Genomic DNA, 23,590 nt, shown 5'->3' with positions numbered 1-23,590 from the left:
TTTTTTAACATTTTTTATTTTAGAATTTTATTGTTAATTCTATGTAGAAAGGTGTTTTCAGAGAATCTCAGAATTACAGTTGAAAAAATTAAGTCCAGGTCTTGAATAGTTAATATGATTGAGTTGATTCCATTAATTCTGCTTCTTATTTGATTCTTTCTGCCTTTTCCCACATCTTTGCAGACTGCTCTTGATCCACGCCTGTTCCAAGTACATTCATCAAGGTTATTCTTAGTGAGCAGTAAATTGTTAAAAAGAATTGATTCACTTCAGTGAGCGACCGGTTCGAATATCATCCCTTAAAGGAGCAGTTTTGCCCATCTCTTAATAGACGGCACCATTGCTTACCCTGAATTGTGAGCTCATAATGTTCTGTAATGGATTAGATATTAGCAAAGCTAACAGGTGCTCTTCAATATGTAGTTTCTTTCCACATACCTTCTCTATATCATATTAGAAAGAATTGTGGTGAATGTTAACATAGCTCATAAAAATGCTTTTGACATAACAGGGAAAAGAGACTGTAAGTTGTACAGTTTTGTGATTTAATTGAATTTATGTCACATTTTATTCTGGTCTCTTTCAGTACTCTTCATGTAAGATTTAATCATAATCTTTTGTCTTAATTTTTGTTTCTAATGAAATAAATTCTTATTCAAACTTCTGCAGTAAGCCATAAAGCATGGCCTTCTTCATCAGCCAAAGTAATTTTCAGTGCTGTGAAGGCTTAATTTAAGAAACAGTTATTCAGTTCTCTAATCTGATGGGAAACAGCTTTTTTCAGACTGAGCAATAGTGATTTGTCATGTAAAAGGAAGAAATATCAGTTTTTATTTACAGATTTGAATTTGTGGGGGTTTTGAATTTCAGCTATTTTGGAGAATCTGAAATCTAAATATGAAAAGCAAAAATTCTTGGTATGTTCCTTTAAACTTTACTTTTTGTCTAGAGATTCTCGAGTGCAGTTACTAACACTCTGATACAGTGTCAAGTAATGAAAAGACAACTGTAAATACTTCTAATCTCCAAGATTTGAATTTGAAAAATTTATGTTAAAGTTAATTTTTCTTATCTTTATTTTTGAAGTTTCCTGAAGGAAAATTTTAAGACCGCCTCCCCAAAAAGTAAAGATGGTCTCTGCTCTATTAGAGTTGTAAAGCAAGACAGTTTTAGAAAAGTGTAGTAGTGTACTAATTTTTAAAATTCCTCATATTGTATCATAGTATTATGATACTAAAATTAACCTCTGTATTTAGTATCTGCATGATTTCTCTGTTGACTTAAATATGAAAGAAAATAAGAAGTTGCAATGTATTCATCGCTTATCAGCATCTTTGTGCTGTGGGTGTTGTTCCCTATATCCTGTTGAATAAGATTCTGCTGTCATTTAAAAATATCATCAGTTTAATCAATCTTAACCTTTATCATTATGCTGCTTCTTGTATTCCATCCCTTCCTATTTCATCTGGATTTTGTAACTTTTTTTCCAAACATTTTATTGAAATTTGTGAATTAGTGAATGATTATATAAGTTTTCTTGATTATATTTTGTTCTGATGAAATTTGTTAAGTTGTTAGTTTTATCAATGCATTATTTACTATAGTAGCTAATTCAATTTGACATTATTAGCTTTCTTGCTAGTATTTGCCTGCCTAATATCAAATGTTTCCTAAATTGGAGTTATCACTATGTACTACGTACTAGCAACAAGTTCATAGAGACCATCGCATTTGCAGGCCATTTTTCAGCACTGTTGTTACTGCTGCTAATTTGGAAATTTTATGTGTAACAAATGACAAGCTTGTATGTTGCTGAGCTCATCTTCTATTAATTAAATATTAAATGAAAATTGGCTATTTTTTTTCTAAATTGTCTAATAATATTCATGTATTTTTTCTTGTAACATATGAAAACATAACAATTATTTTACTGACCTGAATTAAGTGTGTCAGAGTTTTATACTCTTAGAAACTTTCATCCACAGTGCTAAAATTGTTTCCATAAAAAAATTTTCCTTGTTTAAAGAAACACTTAAGTACAGATACAGATCATGGTCATATTTAATGCAGTCCCTGTAGCACCTGTTTTAAACATCATACATGCATGTTTTCAGACATATATTTAAAAAAGTTCAATTTAGTTCAAAGTAGTTTAAAGTTAATACTTTTATTTATGCTACATTACAAAACAGCTATTTATGTACATGATTTGAAGTTCATTAATGAGTCATTGGTGTAGTGTATTTTAGGGCTGCCCTGTTAGTGATTATCATTGGTAATCTCTCACCATTCATTACTGCTTAAAATTAAGAAGCATATTCTGAATAATAGGTGCTCTACTTACTTGTCTACATTCCCTTTTCTAATTTTACTGCTTGAAAATTAATGTGGAAAATTTATATAGCATATTCTATTTGTGAGCTTAAGTGAAAAGTACTTAGCATATTAAAAAAAGTGTGAATATGTTTATTAATACTGTAGTATTTCAAAGGAATGTGTTGTTTTTCTTACTTTGTATTTCATTCATTCCTCGGACCATGTGTAAAAACAAAATTTCATGCTTAACTGCATAATTTAAACTGGAACATTCATTTTACCAATACAAGAGTGTAGTATTGAAACAAAAAGATGAAAGAGAAAGGCTGTATTATCTTATTATCTGCATATTTAAAGGTTATAAATTTATTCACTAAAAAAAAAAAAAAAGATCAAACAGATCAACTACTTTGTATTTTCAAAGGTGGAGGGAATGTATCTTAGATTTTTCCTCTACCATGATGAAAAGCCGATGATAAATAGTAGTAGCTAGGATATTAAAAAAAAAAAAAGTAGTGAATGACTATGATACATGTGTAAAGAATAATTTTCTGAGAAATTTTAAAAACTCATCATTCATTTGGAAGAGTTAATTTTCTGAATTCATACAGACACTAGATAATCATTAAATCAAAAGTTTCTAAATAATATGCTAAAAAAAGCTAGGAGGAGGGAATGTGTGAATAAACTTATAGGGTGTAGTAATTTTGTAGTCTAATGGTTTGATTTTCGGTATAAAGCATTTAACTTTTGCATTTATATTTGTAGCAAAATCGTAATGTGTTATACTGATAATCAAGCTTTTTCCAATTTTTTATTGAGGTAAAATAACAAAACAGTTTGCTAAATAGCAGCATTGCTTTTCAACTGCTACTTTTTATTAAAAAAATGTCCATTTGAAACTTCAAAGTAGCTTTCTAGGTGTTGAAGAAAATTAGTACACATTTTCTTAAACACTTATTATAAGCAAATTCCATATAAACTTTAAACTAGTCAGTAGTAAATGAGGTGTAATTTTTCTAGGGCTCTTTTTATGGTTTTCTTTATTTTAAAAGTTGCTTTTAAAAATTTCTGGACTTAGTGATACGTATAGTTATGTGGAAATTTTGTTAAATGTTCTTCATCTGGTGGAGGAAACACTTCTTTATTATAGAATTGAAATTTATTTTAATGTTCCTTTCTGGTGGCAATTTCATTAATGTTTTCTTTCATTCTTAAAATGCAGTTTAATTGGATCAAAAAGTTGTTTCTCTTTATGAAAATAATATGGTAAATATATGTAAACATTTGAGTTTATTTGATTGTGTTGTTTTTATATATTGTAATATTATGTATATTTTTACTTTAAAGGTGTTATTTTTTCGGTGCATTTTATGTGCAGTTGAATGTGTGGCTGCAAGATTTGTATATAAAAATTTAATTCTTGCAGATCTTTTATGAGTTCAACTAGATTTAAACTCTGTAGCTCAAGTAGACTGCAAGATATGGGCAACTATGCTTCTGATGAGTCTTTATCACAATTTTTATCTGCAAGATAGTGACATTTAGCGATATCTTATCAACTTGGCGACTTTCTAGAGGATTTTGGAAAGCTGATTTATGGTGCCTATGTATTACCCAAAGTTTCCAAAAGCTTGTGCTGCACCATATCTGTGCCCAATCAAACACTGTATGCATGTGGCTCTGAGAGCCAAAATAAACTAGTTCTTAATTAGCTGTGAAAGTTAAGTGTGAAAGTTTGTATTTTAGAGTTTATTTTAAGGATGATTTTGAGTATTAACAATATTTCTCATGCAGAGCAGTTGCTTAATATCTGCATTCTTCTTGAGCTATTTACAGCTATGTATTTTATTTCGTGTTAGTATTTATAATAAACTGTTAGTTTCTTCTTGCTTATCTGTAATGATATCAGTGAACCTATAGCTTGCAACAGTATTATAGGGTCTACCTATTTTTTAGGGAAAATAATGTATTGGATTTAGAATGTGAAGAATGTTCAGAAGTAATTTTAAAACTAAACTGAGAAGCCAAAACATTATGATCATCCCCACATTTTCAGTGAACTCATCTGAATTGCGTGGAAGGCACGTGATCAAGTGGGAATGGTATTTTACTTCTACTGGAGAAGGTAAGGAATTATTCTTGCACTTACTTGTGCTAGTGATGGGAAAAGCTGCTGATCTAAGTGAATTTGATCGAGGGCAGATTGTAATGGCCCAAAGACTTGGAACAAGTATCTCTGAAACTGCACGACTGATAGGTTCTTCACAATCTTCCATTAGTATTTATGCAGTGTGAATAAATGACGGTGAAACCAGTGGTAAAATAATGTGATGGACGTCCATGCATCATCAAAGAAAGAAAGCATCAAGACTGTGCTGCTTGGTACAGCAAAATTGGCACCAGACAGTGGCTTAGCTGGCAGTCTAATACAATGCAGGTCAAGTGCAAGTGTTTCAGAACTCTCAGTTAAGTGGACACTGTTGGATATGAGAGTGTGCAACAGATGTCCCACTTGTGTGCCTCTGTTGACCAAGTGTCATTGTCAACTATGCCTACAGTGTGCTGAGGAACTTTGAGACTGGACCATGCATAAGTGGACGGCAGTTGTATGGTCAGACGAATCATGATTTCTCATTCATCATATGGATGGTCATGTCAGGGTATGCCGTCTTCCAGGCAAACAGTTGGCTTACCTCAATGAAAGTACAGCAGGTCATATGTGGTGGTGGTATTTATTATACTTTGAGGAACATTCTCATGGGCTCTAGGAACCTTAGTTGCGGTAGAACAGACCACCTAAGCTGTGGACAATCTGAACATAACAACATAATTGTGGATAAGTTGCACCCTTACATAACGTCTTCCCAACTGGAAATGGGATCTTCCAGTAGGAGAACACCCCATGTCACAAGGCTCAAATTGTGTTAGAGTGATTCGAGGAGCATAAGGATGAATTTTCCTGTCCACCTAATTTGCCAGATCTTAACCTGGTAGATCATATTTGGGATGTCAAGGAGTGGCAGCTAAGAGCTGAAACACCACTAAGTCGAAATGTCTAAGCTTTGCGGGACCGCTGCTTAACCATTTGTTACAGCCTGTCTCCAGGCATCTACGAAGAACTTGTGACATCCATGCCAAGGTGAGTTGCAGGCCAAAGATTACGCAATGTGTTATTGAGTAAATGGTCATAATGTTTTAACTATTCAGTTTAATTTATATTAAAAAAATTTCACATTGTGAATATAATTATATGATAGTTTCCAATGCTGGGCTTTAAACTATGTTCATCCTGTTGCAATTTTTTTAGTATAAATAGCTTATGTCCTCCAGTATTTTTTAGCTAATTTGTTAAATGTCATTTTATAGCTTAAAAATGCATTGTATGTCATTTTTTCTTCTTAGGATAAAAAAAGTAAAGCACTTCAAAATAAAGAAGAAATCAATAAATTTCTCATAAATCGTGAGCGAGAAGATTTGGAGGTTATGCTGGAGAAAAAGACTTTTTTAGAATGCAGTAATGGGACTGTTAAACAAGATATAAATGGTACAGATTCTCTTTGTCATGAAAAACATAATGGTGCAGTTGCATCAGTGAAAATTTCCAGTGCTGATGGAAATGGTATTTCAGAATATTTTGTGAAAACTGAAGAGAGCAGTAAAAGTTCTAACATGAACCATTGTGATGGTCACTTGAATATCAGTGAAGGTAATTTTCCAATAACTAGCAGTTTGAGTAGTTCTATGATGGACATTAAATCTGGCTCTTTGTCAAATATGTGTGCTAATTCCTGTTCGAATGCTTGTGCTACAAGTTGTGGTAGCACGCAAGATACATGTGCTGCTGCTAGCAATGGAAATGGAGGTATATGTGGGAATGGCATTAGTTGTAATAATTCCACCTCAGCTTCTACGTCTGCTGCAGTACCATCTTCTAAAGACAGTAGTCAAGAAGGTGTGTGCATTAAACTTATTGTAAAATATTAAATTGTTGTTATTGCATAAATATGTAAATTTTCTATCTATTTTAGTTTGTGCCTGATATGTGAATTTTTTTCCCCTTGGACTAAATTAGAGTTATTTTAATTCAGCTTTCCTGAATTTTATTGTTGTTACTTTTTCCTTGTTCTCATAAATTTTTTCATTATAGTTCTGAACAAACATTTATTGCTTCAGTTTTAATACTATTTATTATGTTCTGACAAAATAGCTTTTTCAGTTTTTATTTTATTTCCTTTTTTTAGTGAATCTGCAACCTATGAGTGATATTCCTAGTGATAGCAGTTCAGTAACTAGTAACAAGGAGAATGCCCCTCCATCATCAGGGAACTCAGGAAATGGTTGGCATTATTTAGATTTCATATGCTTTATTCTTTAGATGTTGATTGATCTGTTAAACTATAATTTTCTTTTCTGTCAATTATAATATAAATTTTTCTTGTACAGTATGTTACCTGTTATAGGTTGTACTTTTCTAGGTTAAAAGTGTGTACAAGTAAAATTCTTTTTATCTCTTTAACCTAGATATCCCTCCTATGTCAGCCATGTCTAGCATGGTAGGGTCCACTTCTGCACCAGCCACAACTGCATCCGTCCAGCCTCTACCCAGTAACATGGTTAATAAGACATCCTTTCAAATGGAAACTCAGTATATGCAGCAGCAGAGTCAGATTTTTGTGTTTTCAACTACTCTTGCTAACAAGGCAGCTGAGTCATATTTATCAGGCCACTTTCCATCCATTATTGCATTTCACTGTGCTCAACCTGGGACAAAATCCTTTCTTGAGGTATACCATGACTAATACTTTACTTGGTGTTTATTGCTTTTAAAATGAAACAGGTCTTGAGTTCAGCTGTTAAAATAAGAAATAATCATATTTTTAAAGAATGTGTACAGGTTGCAGTACAGTCAGCGGTCTCATCATTTTTGCACATTAAGAAAAATACAAATTTTTCTGAACTCTCTTTTTTGTAATTTAAAAATTTTATAGTGTGCTCAGGGTTCGTGGCGGTCCTTATAAGTGCTTATAAGTCCTTATATTTGAAAATAAAATATAAAGGCCCTTATAGGTGCTTACTTTTTCTTTAAAGCACTTATTTTTTTGTTTTTAGTGCTTATTTTTTGCTTTAAGTGCTTTTTTTTTAATGAATGTGCTATTTTCGCCGTAACGAAGCTGAAATTAAATAAACAACTTTTCTTCCTAATATGGAATGTCAGATGGTGAGTCATACTCCCCCTTTTTCTGCATTAACATAACCTTTGGTGTGCACGAAGAGTACAGACAGGTGCCCGTCGTTCTATTGGTCAAAGAATTGCGAAAGCAGTAGAAAATTCCGCTATATTCGGCATTCTTTTCCTCCCACCCAAATACTACACACGTTTGAATTTATATCAAGATCCTCAAAAGATTTGCATTCTCGTTCTGCTTGGTCAGTTCATATTCGTGTTTATTATGATCGTTATGCGAGCATATGTATGAATGTTTATAACAACATAGTTGCAGTAACTGCTGAAGTATAGTAAACTTCCAAAAATGGTTGTGTTTTAACACAGATTAGCTTTCTAAGGAATAATATTTGGAATGGCTTAAATAAAGGGAAAGTAATCGAATAGTCAAAATAGTTTCATTTTTTTTGGCCAATACATTAAACAGTACGAAGGTTGGGAGGTCTCCCCTTTCTCCGCAAAATCTTGAATATTGAAACTGTTACAGTTCGCTGCAAAACAACCAGCGGACCTTTCTTTTGGGGGGGGGTCACTTTCCAATCTGGATTGAATAGGACTAAAAGTTCTGCGGTCTACCAACCCAAGCGAAGAATGATTCTATTCCGGAATTTTAACGCCGTCTGTTGAAAATTAGAATGCAAAACACTCCAGTTATTTAGTTCTTTTTTCTCTCAATACCAGCAGTTGTTGATTCCGATTGCGTAATATCACGTAGGGAAGAATTACAGTGCACGTATTGGGCAATAACGTTTGCGATATTTTGCAGAGATAATTAATTTTGATGTTCAGTCCGAGATTTGTTTATGAGCACTTAAAAGAGTTTTACTGTCCTTGCGAATACAATAAATATGCTTTATTATTATTATTTATTTTCTCTATTTTGAACTGAAATTTCATCATTAAATCTTGTAATATAGTTTAGTTCTTCATAGTTTTTTTTTTCCTCTCATTGTAAACTAGTTCTGTAAACTGAACTATTATTTAAAATTAAAAACCAAAAAAAGTAATTATTTTCCATGGTTGAGGTAATGCTTATTCTCTCTTAATAAGTACTTCATTTCTCATATTTTAAATTACAAGTCTAATTTTTAAGGTTATGCAGTTGTGTATGATGTAATTAGGCAGGTGCTTATTTTTTTTCTTAAAATGTGCTTGAAAAGTGCTTATAGGTGCTTATTTTTTTAACTAAAATGTGGCTATGAACCCTGTGTGCTAGATTTTTCTCATTCTTTACAACTTTTAATGCAATTAATTAATTTTTGTTTTCTGACAATTACAATTAATTAATTAATTGTTGTTTTTTGTTTTCTGATAGTGTCTTTAAGAATAGGTAATATTTCAGTAATTTAATCTGATTCTCTTTCAGAAATATCCATTAAAAGTTCAGCAGTTCAATCGACAAAATCCTGCTGCATGGTTAAATACACTTGCCCAGATGAAACAATCTGGACGTCAGATGAAAAACACTTTAAACCAGTTTCCAGGACATAATTTAAACAGTCGCTTTCCTGGAGCATCAGTTGGATCTGTAACAACTCCTTGTCCTGGTTCCTGCAATATGCATGGGCCAGGTATGTGTTCTGCCCCTCGTGGTCCTTCTTGGCCTAATAGTTGCGGAGGGACTAGCTTGGGACCTACAATGCCTAATGAAATGTGTCCACAGCCATGGTCACCTCAACAGTTTGGACTTAATGCATCCTCGTCTTCCATGAATCACAGGTTTACAAGTCCAATGCCTCATGTCAGGCAAATGGTGCCATCAGGCAGCCCTTTATTAGGCTGCATGAATAACATGAACTCTAATGTTAGTGGTCCTTCATTTCCAAATCCAAATCTAAATGCTATGCAATTAAATCAAGGACCTGGAGGACCTACAACTTTGACAGGTAAGCATAGTAAATATTCCATTTATCTTCAGTTGATATTCAATTATTGCATTATATATTTTTATAGATACTTAGAAATTTTAACAAAGCACCAAAGTTCACAATTATTTATTTTGAAAGACAAAATGGAAAATTTTATTGTTCGATTTAAATATCTCTTTTCAAGCATTGGATTAATTGGTTAATTGGACAGAGAGAAAATTTTCTGTATGCATCATTGCTCCTAAATTTGGTAAACGTTCTTCCCCCCTTTTTTTTCTGATTTTTGCATATTGAGTAACGATGCCTGCCTATGTTAAAATTTTCAGAAACTGGGAGAAATTTATGCAACGCATATATAATATTTGTTTTTAAATTTGCAAGTAGAGTGCAAAATTGCAGAAGTGTGTAATAAAACTTTATAAAGTAATGATGTAGAGACATTAGGTATTTTGGAAGTAGGAAAAATGAAAAATATGCAATCCCTTCGCATGGAATCGAACCGTGGACCTCTGGAATACCCACCCGCCTTGCAGACCACCACACCACAAACGCATGCCAAGAAGACGGGAGAAATACCTTATATACTCCCTTTTTTAAAGGGCAACTGGGTTTTTAGGGACCCTATTGCCAAATCCTGGGTGAGAAAATTCATTATCCACTACCCTTTTAGTTCAGGCGCCACTGCAAAGACATTACGTATTTTGGAAGCAGGAAAGATGAAAAATATGCAACGACTTTGCCGGGAATCAAACCGCAGACCTCTGGAATACGCGCCCAGCGTGCAGACCACCACATCATGAAGGCGGGAGAAATACCTTATAATGTGCACAGATTGTCTGTATGAAATTAATCTGGTTAAAGAAAAAGTAAAACTGATTAATTTTAAATTACTTTCTTGTGTATTTTTCATATACCTATAACTTTTTTATAATAAAATTATTTCTTTCACATTCATATAATTTAAAGTGAGTGCAACAGAAAAAAATCTGTTCTTTGTACTAGAGATTCACTTCCACGTTGTGTAATAATGCTGCATGTAAGATAGATAGTAAAATTTAAATCCTTTTATAGTTTGCATTCATATATTAGCCACCTGGAAAGTTTTGTGGTTTGTTGATGTCAAATGAAAATGAAGCAGAACAAGAACATAAAAAATTTCATTTGTTATCTGTCGATCAGCTGAAATAGTCCTTTTTAAGAAATCATTATGTTTTTTTCATAAACAGGTTGAGTTGCTATGTGATAGTTTCTAAAAAAAGTGAGCTCTGGAACATTCAGAGAATTTTGAAGAGATCTGATGAGATCAGAATTCAAATGTCTGCAAGGTCTTGTGAATATGGGGTTGACACAAAACATCCTGGCCATACTGAATGATTGATTGACTCTTTGAACTATGCGATGAAGTATTGTTATGATGAGGAACAACACCTTAATAAATTGATCAGTTCTATGTGTTTTGCTTCAATGTCTGCTTTTAAAATTGCCATTTTGGAATACAATTCCTTTGTATGTCACCGTATATACACAAAGCATTTCTCATTGGGATGCAGACACATTTAATGTTACTGAAAGAGGTTCATTTGGCTTACCCTGTGATCTTTTTCTTGTTAACATTATTATACAGTGTTCAATTTTCATCTCAAGTAATGAGCCATTTAACCACTTGCACTAAAAAGACGTGCCATGCACAAAGATATACTTTTGTCTCAAACCGCGAGCAACGTGAGCACCACATCGATAGGCATTTATTGCAAAAATGAAAATAACGTGGTGCACACGTCGCCTAACAACGACATTGTTTATTTCTTGAGTTACAGCTCTGGATTGCACTCGCAGACGCGGAGCGGTGTAAATGAGACACTTTACCGCTTGTTATATTGTAGTGCACGGCACCACAACCGTAAAGTTTAGCCATAGCGCAAGTGGTTAAAAAGAAAAGAGCTTTATTTTGTGTCAGGAAAAAGCCTACCATGCCAAAATTGGAGCAAGCATATTCTGCTCTGTTAAAATATAAGGTACCTATGCACAGTAGCAGCCTTTAGCTTACATACTCGGTCTTATTTAAATGATCATTCACTGTATACTTTATAGAATGCTTAATCTATCTGGCAGGTTTTTTAACTCTATAATGTTGATTTTCAGAGAAACTTTTTTAAACTGTTTTAGATCTCCTTGTTTACAACGGATGGTCACCCAGAACTGCAATAATAATTATCAAGGCAGAAATTTCCAAATTTCTGAAACTGCCTTCAGACTGTGTAGCGCTTCAGACTTCACCACTTTGTTCATGTTGGCAGTGGTGATAAAGGCAAAGCATGTTTTGCTTCCCTTAAATAAAGCTAAGACTAAACTAAATAAAATTCTTGCTTTATTCCGTAAATAAAATAAAAGAGCTAATACTGTAGCCTTTACATTTTAAAATCATTTAGTGAAAGCAAACTAGCATAAAGCTAACTGATAATCACACAAGAGAACAAGAAACAAAAAAAACAAGATTCACCGATACCGGCGTACATATATATTATACTTGGCCATCCCGCCGATCTTGACGTCATCGCTTAATCAGCGGCAACCACGTTAGCTTACCGCCGATTGACCTCCGATCAAAATTTGCATGTGGAAAACTAAAGCCAACAAACAGCCCTCTTTTCCCCATGCAAAGACAAAAACAAAACTTTCACAGAAGTTCATAGTTCAATTCTATTATACGAAAACACTTATTGTCTTTAAACACTGAAAACATCTAAACAAAACTTTCTTAAATTAACAGCAGTCGCTGCTTTTGTAAATAAGTCGGCAGTATTTAATTTACTGGTGATAAATTCAAGGTCAAACACTCCATCATTTACTAGTCTTCTAACAAAGTAATATTTTACGTCTATGTGCTTAGTTCGGCGATTTTCTATTGGCGATCTAGAAAAATCAATGGCAGACTTGTTATCACAAAATAGTTTACACTCTCTTAAATTAAACTTTAAAATTTCATCTTGTAAGACATTTTTCGTCCACATTAATTCCTTCGTTGCTTCAGATAAAGTGATATACTCCGCTTCCATGATTGGTAAACTTACACATTTTTGTTTAACAGTTTTCCAGATTACAGGTACTTCATCTAAATATAATATAAATCCTCCCATGGACACGCGGTCATCTCTATTACTTGCATAATCAGCATCTGAATAACAATATAAATTTAGATGTTTAATCTTCGATAAGTTTAACTTATATAATTTAGTACTATTGAGCTAATCAAGCAATTTCAACAATGCTTCCCAATGCCTAATTCCAGGATTCTCCTGAAATTGTGATAAGATATTCACTGCATATGTAATATCAGGCCTTGTCCTGTTCTCTACAAAAACTAAATATCCTAACAGATTTCTAAAGGGTAATGTATGCATTTCCGCAATTTCTACATTTGTAGATGGACAATCTAATTTTGTAAGAATAGTGAGTGCCCTTAGCTATGGGAAGTGAAGTTATTGGTATCTGGAAATGTTTAAATTTTTCAAAAATTTCTTCCGATATATTTTTGCTGATGTATAAAAACCCCATTCTCATTCTCTAAGAATTCAATTCCAAGTAACGTTTTAGTTTTGCCTAATACTTTAAGATCAAAAAACTTACTCAGCTGTGAAATTACTTTATCTATACTATATTGATCTTTACTAAAAATCACAATATCATCTACATATAACAAGAGAATTACATTTGAACCCTTATAAACACAATTACACCATTGTATTTTCTTAAAATGTAGATTTTCTAAAGTACTTTCAAATTCACAAAACCATTCACGGCCGCTTTGATGTAGACCGTAAATGGCCTTGTGTAATAAACACACTTTATTTTTCTCTTCGATAAATCCCTCTGGTTGGGTCATATATATTTTCTCATTTAGGTTTGCATATAAATACGCGTTCTTTACATCTAACTGACAATTAGTCCATCCATATAAACATACCAGTATAGTGAAAAATATTCTTATGATTGAAAAATTTACTACAGGACTGTAAACGTCATCAAAATCTTCACCTTTTTTCTGCCTGAATCCCTGTGCTACTAAGCGTGCTTTGTATCTAACCACTTGATTCTTTTCATTTCTTTTTAGCGTATAGACCCATTTGTTTCCTATTATAGTTTTATTTTCTGGCTTTTCGACTAATTCCCAAACCTTTTTTTTTTTATTGTGTTGATTTCTTCTTTCATTGCCTTATCCCATTCTTCGGCATTTACTGATTTTCGTGCTTCTTTAAAATTTTGTGGGATAACTATTTCTACGGAATTTGCCTCTTCAGACACAGAGCTAGTCTCCTGTTCTACCAAATTAACTTTCCCCGAGTATTCGTTTTTTCCACTAAAATCGAACTTATCTTTTTCATATTTAATATTTCTTGCCTCACAATACTTTTCAATATCATTATAGGATCTAAAACGGGTGTCTGTTCCCTCTACATAATAATATATGTCTGTACGTGTTCCATCTGGCCTTTTAACTGCTTTTCTTTGCCAGTTTAAGTCTGAGACTTCTTTTGGAGTAGATTTGTCATCTGACAACTTTATTTCTTCTCTAGAAATTTCCTGTTCTTCATCTGATTCTGCTAATAGCTCAGATTCCTCTAGTCTTTTAAATTTAGGTTTTGATTTCTGTTCCAGGATGCCATTTACTGCATACAGTTTATCATCGAACTTCACATTACAGGTTTCTATTAATCTGCGTTCTTCTAGCAGCCATATCCTATAACACCTAGTTTTCTTCACATAACCTACCATGATTCCTTCTTTGCACCTCATTTGTAATTTATTTCTAATCTGTTTTGGCACGCCAACATAGGCTTTACAACCAAATACCTTAAAATAAACAACACTGTGTTTTCTATTTAGGAACATTTCATAAGGGGTTCGGTTGCTTTTATGACGTACTCTGTTCCACATATGTACGAAACAGCCAAGAGCTTCTGCCCACCATTCTTTTCCCATTTTACCATCATTAAGCATAGCTTTAACTGCGTCTAATGCCGTTCGGTTAAAACGTTCACACACACCGTTCTCTTCTGGGGTGTACGCGTTCGTGCGTTCAACACTAATTCCATTTTCGGCTAAGTACCCTTCGAATTGCCTGTTACAGAATTCCCCACCATTATCAGTGCGTATACTTATTAATTTTCTATTCATCAGTCTTTCCATTTACCTATGATAATTCTTAAAGTTGTAGAACGATTCTTTTTATTTTTCATACAATACACTGTTACTAATCTACTATAGTCATCTACAATAGCAAGAAAATATTTACTCCCACCCTTAGATGGAACTGGTAGTGGGCCACAAACGTCTAAATAAACCAACTGCAATGGTTTATCCAATCTTTTCGGAACAGATTTGAAAGTTATTCTACTAGATATAGCAATAATACACGATTTACACCTCTCTATTGGTTTTTCAATTTCTGGTAATCCTTTCACGCTTTGATTCTTACTAGTTTTCTTAATGTAATCAAAATTTACGTGGCTAAATCTCCGATGCCATAGCATTGCATCGTCTACTTTATTTAACTTTCCAATTTCTGTACCGTAACTAGCTTCCCTTTTACTTGTTGCATATCTAAATGGTTTTACGTGATAAAGTCCGTCATATCGTTTAGCGTAGCATAATCTATCCCAATTATTAAAGTATATCCACATCTTCCCTTTTGAAATCACAAAACGAACACCAGCCTTTTCTAACCTTGCTCCCGATAATAAATTTCTTCTTAGATTTGGATTATATAACACATTATCTAACTCAATCCAATTTATTCGATTGCCTACTTTTACTGCAAATTTGACAGTACCCTTTCCTAGTACTTTACTTTCACAATTTCCTACAGCTAAAGACATACGTATATCGTTTATTTCTTCAAAATTCGTCATTAAATTTCTATTATTACATAAATGAGTTGTAGCTGCAGTATCTACGACCCAATTAAATTTATCTGTGTTACCTCCTTTATCTGTAGTTGTTACATAATTTTCTACTAACATTAATTCTTTATCTTTAAACTGTCCATTTTTATTGTCTATTTTAAACTTCTGATTTTTACTTACATTTTCTTTACATTGAGCAATTAAGTGCCCAAATTTATGACATCTGAAACAAGGTCCTATTCTCATATTCCCCATTTTTTTTTTAGATTTAGTTTTATTTTCAACTTTATCTTTCCCTGCGTTTAAACTAATAGTATTAAACACGCTTACCTTGCTGTCTTCTAAATCGGCAATTACCTGGCGAAGTCGGCTTTCTTCCCTTACCAGCTCTTCAGCAATTCTTTCCAGCGTAAAATCTTCGTCCTTCCACCTATATATCAACTGTACAATGCCGGAGTATTCCTGGGGTAATCTCCTTATTGCCTGGAATCCTTTAAAAAGATCTGCCAAGTTGTGACCAGCTTCAGCGAACTTCTTTGCAGTCATTCTTATTCTTGCGATGAATAATCCTATTTCTTCATTTGGCGTATCTCTAATACTAAAAAATTCATCCAGTAACTGAATTATCCTTGCTCTTGTTTTGGGTTCGAATTGCTTCTGTAGAACTTCCCACGCTTCTTTACCACTTGAACATTCTTGTATCATCGGCCTGAACTCTTCCGTAATATAACGTAGTGAAGGCTCTGTTCTCCCTCAGTGTGAACTCCTGCTTTTTATGCTTTGTTGCACTTTTATCTAATTCTTCTTCTTTGTCCTCTATGAAGCTCCAACAATTTCTATCCAATAACAGCATTTTCATGTCGACTTTCTATCGATCCCAGTTGTCATGGTTTAACAACTCAAAACCTTCAGGTAGTAATGACATCTTCAATTAAGTGTGAGCACAACGACTTGAACAAACTTCTGAGACAGGTCAGCTTCTTTTCGTGGATAACGGCCCTCTTCACCTACATTCCTTTAATGCTGAGTTGAACTGGATGACTGATTAGCTGTTGGCGCTGGGCCCATAACCCTGTTGGCAGTGGTGTTAAAGGCAAAGCATGTTTTGCTTCCCTTAAATAAAGCTAAGACTAAACTAAATAAAATTCTTGCTTTATTCCGTAAATAAAATAAAAGAGCTAATAGTTCATACACAGAGCAAATTTTATGAAGCACTTTTTCCTTTTTTTTTAATAAAAAGGCATTAATATTGTTATGAAACTCCCAGCTGCGAAAAGATAGCTTCTCTGCAGAGCAGGTTTAGGGTTGCCAAAAAATGTCAAGGGAAGGTAGAGTTACCAGATTTGGCACGAAATCCCTCATTGGGCAACAAAATTGGTGAATTCTCTAAAATGAATTCTTACTGGTTTGGCCCAGAATGTTCTCGAATGCAAGCCAAAAGCTATATAAACCCTGCCTTTATGCAGAGCAGTAGTGCGTATTGTCAAGTTTTATCTTGTGTTGAGCTCTGAAAGCGATTGACTGAGTCGAGCTGTACTTTACAGTGTTTAGCCATGAAGCTGTCTTCACTGTTATGGCCTGACAGCCTGAAGGCTGTGTTGCTGATTGTTTCAGGGTGTTTGTATAGTTTTTCAATGACTGTAAACCGGATTTTGGAATTGTCCTGAGTAATACTGGTTAAATAAATTGTGTTTTGTTTCTTCGTCAATTGTTGTCATCAGTCACTCCAAATCCGCGAACCTGTAGAATGCTACAACCGGTGTCAGAAGTGGGATTTGTGAGTAAATGCCAGTGACCCGCCGTATAGGAAAACCCATGGTGGAGAAAATGAAAATGATGAACTTCTTAACAGCTGTAAAAGCTGGACTCAAAGAGATGAAGACTGAGATGGAAGTCGAACAAGAAGAATTATTTAGCGAAATAAGGTGGTATCAATAAGAAATAAAAGCCGGCAAGAAAAGCTGCTAAAGGAACTCCAACTGATGAAAGTGGAGCTTACAGAAGAAATTGGAGCTAAAATAGAAGTCGTGGAAATGACAGTAGTAGCATCTGAAGAATCAAAGGCTGAAGAAATGAGGGAAGTAGCTTGTGAAGTATCTGAGAAAAATCAAGAAATGAAGGAGGAAACATTTAACGAGATTAAAGAAAAAGAACAAAAAGGTGAAGAAATAATTCATGGAAATAAAGTTCTTTCTTTAAGTGCTTGAAGTAAAGATGGAAAAAAGTGAAAATGTGACTGTTAAGTTTGTAGAAACTGATATTGGAGTTACTGAAGTCACAGGTCAGGTATTGAACCATCTGAAAAAACATGTGATGCAAAGATAGGAGAAGGTGATGTACAGCTTAAGCAGAGTGTTTCAGTATTGCAAGAAAATACACCCCAACTGGGTATGTGTCTCATAGTGCAAGTTGTATAGATACAAACTTGATTCTTAACCAGGAGACTTCTGTTTGTAAAGAATTGGATTGTATTCATAACTCTGATGCAAACATCGGAACTGACTTTCAAGAAATTGAGGTAAATAAGCATGTACCAACTGCTAAAAGTACCGAGGTGAACTGTACACATGATGTGACTAAACCACAGAGTAGTGAACAAACTGTTTTAGATCTTCCTGTGGATGAAAGGACTGAATCTTCAGACTGTGATATGCAACACAGAAATACATCTAAGAACTGCAGTGAAGGTATTTAAACCGGCAATAACTTAATGGGGAAAAAAAGAGATTAAAATTCATTCATCTGTATAATTTAAAATTATGTGGTTAATTTTTGTATATAACTTGTAAATACTGTAAATGTTTGTTTTATTACCTTTAGCTTGTATTGAATTTGGCTTTTGACCAAGGATTTTACTGCCCAGGGCATGCAGGCCTTGGGAGGGGGCAGTGTTATGAAATGCTGAGCTGCGATAAGATAGCTTCCCCGCAAAGTGTGTTTTAAGGTTGTCAGAAAAGGGCAGGGATACCAGATCTGGTGCAAAATCGCCCATTTGGCAACAAAATTGGTGATGTGCCATAGGCGGATGGAGAATATTCTAGAATAAATTCTTACCAGTCTGGCCCAGAATGTTCTCGAAGGCAAGTCGAGCTATGTAAACCCTGCCTGTATGCGGAGTAGCATTGAATTTAACCTTGAGTGTGTTGAGCTTCAAGAGTGATCAACCAAGTCGGGAGTGGTACTTTAATGTTTTCCCATGAAGCTGCCTTCACCGTTATAGCTTGAAGGCTGTGTTGCTGATTGTTTCAGCAGGTTTATTGTAGTCTTTTTATGACTATAAATGTGACTTTGGAGCTGTCCTGAGTAATGTTGGCTAAATAGTGTTTTGATTCTTCATCAAGTGTTGTCATCAATCACTCCAAATCCACGAACCCGTAGAATGCAAGAATATGATAAAAATAAACTTTTGGGCTGTCCATACTTAACACTGTATGGAAACCAAAAGTGTGCAATAATGCATGCTAGAATTACACATAAGCAGATTTAGATGTCTACTTAATAAAAGTCACTCTTTATCACTAACAAAATAATTTGAGGAAAACATGCTTCGATTTAATGAACTCCAGAACTTGTTCTGTGACCCAGCAAGTAAAGAAGGATATGAATCATTGAACAACAAGGTGTGTAGATATTTTGAGGCATTTAAAGTGCTTCTTCTCAATTCAAGATTAATGAAAATTATAAAGAATGCATTTGTTACAAGAAGGTAAGAAGAATGTCAGTGTTGCAAAATATAGCTATGCGATAAGTTAAGAAAATTGCCTGGAAACATTAAAGGTACTTCTGCTTGAAAATGGGTAATATCAGTGCTATCTTACTTTCTTTCAGCCATTAATACCATTTTCATGAAATTGGTCGCTAAGAAAACCTGTAAAACTAGTTTAGTTATTTGATACAGTGTCTGTGATGTGAAGAATATGATTTTGCATTTTTTTTCCTTTTCAAAAGGCATTAAGCAAGATATTGATGTGGACGAGATTAAATATAGTAAGATACCTAAAAATTATTGTCTAGCTGCAATTAGGTAGTGTCTTAGAATTAGCACTATTCTGTGAAGTGTTCTTTTCTAAACCTTGGAAAAAATTTAAGGCTTGGAATTTTTATTGACAGATTACAGGGTCAACCAAGTAAAAATTGCACAACAGAATCATGTAGCCATAATTATCCAGCATCATCATTACTCAGCATCAACCCAACATGATGGCTTAATCACACTTCTTGGGTAGAAATGCTAATTTATTTTGTTTTGTTAATATTTTGTGATACATTAATATGAAGTGATATTTAATATACTGTAGGGGCGACAAATAATGTACATACAATGATTATTGCAAAGAATTTAAATCTTAATTTCTGAAGCAAACATAGCTTTATATCCTACTCAGTTAGTTTTCCCAATACTGAATTACATTTTGATTTTCTCATATCATTAATTTACATTTAATAAAACTTCCTGTGTTGTGAAATTTCCTTAATCTTTATTTCAAAATACTTGGTGAATATCTAGATCTGTTATTGTTGTTTCATCCAATGTAAACAGGGTAAAATTCAATAAATAAAAGTATTTGAAGAATGGTGTTTTTTAACTAGCAGTTTTTTTTTTTTTTTTTTTTTTTTTTTTGTGTGTGTGTGTGTGTGTGTGTGTGTGTGTGTGTGTGTGTGTGTATCCTGTTGGCAAATCTATGCCAACAAAAGCTGATACTTAAATATGTAAAGTGCAATCAATATTCAGAGAATTTGCATTTAATTGTCATAAAATTTCATTTACTTAATTAATTCCCAAAAGAAGAAATAATTGAGAAATGAACATGAAACTTCCTATTTATGCATTATTCCCTGGCTAAATAATTTTATCTCATTTCATCATGTTGCATAAAAATACAGATACAATTTTTGAAGTCTCGTAGAATGTAGCATTACTGCAATCAAGTAATTTTTTATTCATGAATATCTGGGGAGCATTTTCATGCAGTATTACTCTGTATATATTGTTACATACATTATTTTTGTTTATTGTTAAAACATTTCTGATTAATATGGCCTAATTTATCAGCTTTATTAGTTTCAGAGTTTGTATTAGAAAATCACACCAATCTTATTTCCTCAATTTTAAGTTCTTTAGTTTATGATAATTCTAAATTTTTATGATTTCAGATGTCATGTCCCTAACAGAACATCTCTAAGTTAGATATCAAGAAAATACTAAGATAACAGCTACTGCTATTTCATTGCTGTCATTTTTAATTTGTAACAGCAACAGATTTTCTGTAGCTTACAGATCTACTGCCCATTTTCGTATAATTTGCTATCATTTTTTATTGAGGAATTGTGATGATTTTTCACAATTCTGTATTATTTTAGTACATGTGTGAATATGAAAAACTGAAATTATTTTTCATTAAATAAACTTTCCGTACTTTCCGTGAAAGATATTACAAATTTTCACTTGGTGAATATTTGTCTTTATTTTCCATACTGATGGCTGTAAATAAGAATGTTTTTTATTTGCTTAATTGATTATGCAAAACATGCAAACAGTTCCTTGAGGGGAAGAAGACATGAAGTACATTCTGGAAGTAAATGGCTCATATAAATGCAACACAGCGGAATAAAAAAGATGCATGCAGCTAGCCTGTATATGTGCCAGTTTCCCTCAGAAAGCCCTCCACAAAAGCATCCCTTCCCTTAGGCACATAGTCCTAATGTTCTTTGCCATAATCATCCAAACCAAACCCATGCAGCTGGCCTCTCTGCCAGGATATTTTCTTTATGTTATTAGCAGATAACCTTATGTAATGCAATTCATTTTTCAGTTATGTGAAAATGTTTGCTGTGTTTAGTTGAATATGTCATGTGTAAAAATGTGATAATTCTGAAAGTTCTTAAAGTAGTAAATGATACTACTAAAAACATTCTAGTGGCACAGATGTTTGCAGAATTTGCTGTGCTTTGAATGTATATTTTGTCACTTGGTCACTCTTTTTATTTGTTCTTTATTACATAACTCAGCATTTTATGTTAACTTGCTATGAATTTTAGAAAAATATTTTATTGTGCATAATAACAAGTTGTCAGATTTTTTTAATCAAGTACGTACATAAATTAGTAATTTAGACTAATTTATTACAAAATTTTATTCAGATCACATCAAGACATATGAATCTTTTTAGGTGTAAAAGTTCCTGATGAAAACTTAACCCCGCAGCAACGGAGGCATCGAGAAGAGCAACTTTCCATGATAAGAAAGATGCAGCAGTTATTATTTCCAGAACAACAGCAAATGGAACAAGGTCAGAGTAATATGGGACCAGTCCTTGCTGGAATGCCCCAACAGCATGGTCCACAATCACGCTTTGGGCCTGGTGATATGTGTGTTCATCCTGGTATGGATGTATGTTTCAGTCCTCATCAACCATGTATGAGTGACCATGAGCATGCCCATCCGTCTTCAGATATGTATATGGGATCACCAGTGGTAGGAGCAGGATTTCATCAGCAGAATTTTCCTGCTGCGTCTGTATCTGCTCAGATTGAATGGCAAAAATTACAACATCAATTTTACGAAGAGAGGCGCAAAAAGGTTTGCAGCAGTGTTCCATTGTCTCACCCTGCCATTGGACCACAGATTCAACAGACTACAATTCAACAGCAAGCGCCACCACTGCAACCCCAACAGCAGTCTATATCTCAGCCCCAGACACCACAACAGCAAAATTTGAACAGTCCTAGTCCAAGTTTAGGTTTAAACTCTGGTGCAAGAGTTCAAGGCCCACCACCACCATATCACCAAACGACCAGAAGAGCTATGCCCAGTCCTCATCCTGCATCACCTAATCCTAGTTCTCTTTCATTACCTTCTCCACGCATGACGTCAGGACTACCATCTCCTGCAGATCCTTCAAGACAGTTTCCACATCCTACTCCTCCTGGTCCAAGATTACCGCATCCTAGCCCAGGGTCAAGCACTCCAGCAGGCAGCAGTAGTTTGCATACTACTCCTCTTAATTCTCCAAAGCCTCATAACACATCAGGTCCCGGTTCTAATGGAGGAACATTAACTAGGACTCCTACTACTCCATCCAACACTGCATCTACTCCCGCTGGCACTCCAACTAGTTCCTGTGCCCCTGTGCTACCTAATTCAGGTCCTGCAACTCCTGCAGGCTCTTGTACTTCAAATAGAAAACAAAGTCTATCATGTGATATTCAAGATTCTAATTCAGTTGGGTCAGCAACTAACACAAACAATGAGTTTGTATCTGGTCCATGTCCTATATCAACATCAAGTAGTTCGCAAGGTAATTAATGTCATGGTGTCGTTTCAAAATTTGTGTATTATTATGCTTTTTGTACAGTATTTCCTGAATTGTCATTTTCTTGGTAATTTTTATAGGTGAATTATTTTGCCATAACATTCATTCATGCAGTCAGTCCACCCAGAAGCCAGAGCATTGTTCTGGACATAGTGGGATGTGTCAGAAAGAACCGAGTCTTATGCCTGTTCCATCTCCTCAGCAAATTCAGTATTTGAATGCATTTGATGGACAAGAATTGACTATACAGAAACAACCTAACACAAGCATTAGAGATTTAGATATGATGTCCCCAGCTAGGTATGTGTGATAAATTGTTTTTGTAGCTGGATAAATTTAAATTTGTGATAAATACTGAGTCATGTGTTAAGGAAAGCATTCTCTTCATACCTTAAATCCCCAAATTATTTATTGAATTGAGCCAGTTGTTAATTCCAACATATCAGAAATAATAAGTATTACAAAGTTAGTGCTGTTAAATCATACTTTGATTTTATAATATTTCAATATAGTAAGATAATTCAAATATATTACTTTAATGGATCTCAAACTCTTTTCAGAGGCATGAGTGGAGTAACTGGTCTTTCTAAAAAGCAGAAACCTCAATGAATTTTTGCTTTTGTAACTACTTTCTAACCAATTATATAGGTTATTTGGAAAGTAAGGTCTGATTTTTTATAAAACATAAACCATCACAGATATTTCCAAAAAAAAACATTTTATTAATTCTGTATATGTTTCTCTATTTTTCTACATAGTTCCCATATTTGTTTAAACATTTTTCATAATGTTCTACAAGCTTTTGTATGCTTAAGCCATAGATATCTGCCACCTATAAGGATAATCAGTCTTGAACTGCTTCTTTCACTTGAATGCTTTGCTTGCAATAAGTGATCATCATATCAGTTAATACATTTTGCTATTAATAGTGCCTCACCTATAGTGCTTTCTGGAATTGTCTCA

At 33.9% G+C, this 23,590-nt stretch overlaps 1 protein-coding gene across 1 annotated transcript in view; it reads left to right on the top strand.

The window, feature by feature from the left end:
• Nucleotides 1-23,590, top strand: part of lgs (BCL9 domain-containing protein legless) — a 228,465-nt gene that overhangs the window by 190,990 nt on the left and 13,885 nt on the right. Inside the window, exons 8-13 of the mRNA XM_085807268.1 lie at nt 5,722-6,271; nt 6,561-6,656; nt 6,841-7,103; nt 8,910-9,429; nt 21,485-22,612; nt 22,708-22,927. Of these exons, the coding sequence (XP_085663394.1) occupies nt 5,722-6,271; nt 6,561-6,656; nt 6,841-7,103; nt 8,910-9,429; nt 21,485-22,612; nt 22,708-22,927 (2,777 nt within the window). The remainder of the gene's footprint in view (nt 1-5,721; nt 6,272-6,560; nt 6,657-6,840; nt 7,104-8,909; nt 9,430-21,484; nt 22,613-22,707; nt 22,928-23,590) is intronic.

Source organism: Stegodyphus dumicola, chromosome X1 (assembly GCF_044657685.1).
Source record: "Stegodyphus dumicola isolate Sdum_Otavi_A_Nest chromosome X1, ASM4465768v1".
Lineage (NCBI taxonomy): Eukaryota > Metazoa > Arthropoda > Arachnida > Araneae > Eresidae > Stegodyphus > Stegodyphus dumicola.
This window is presented reverse-complemented; position numbering and strand designations above follow the sequence as displayed.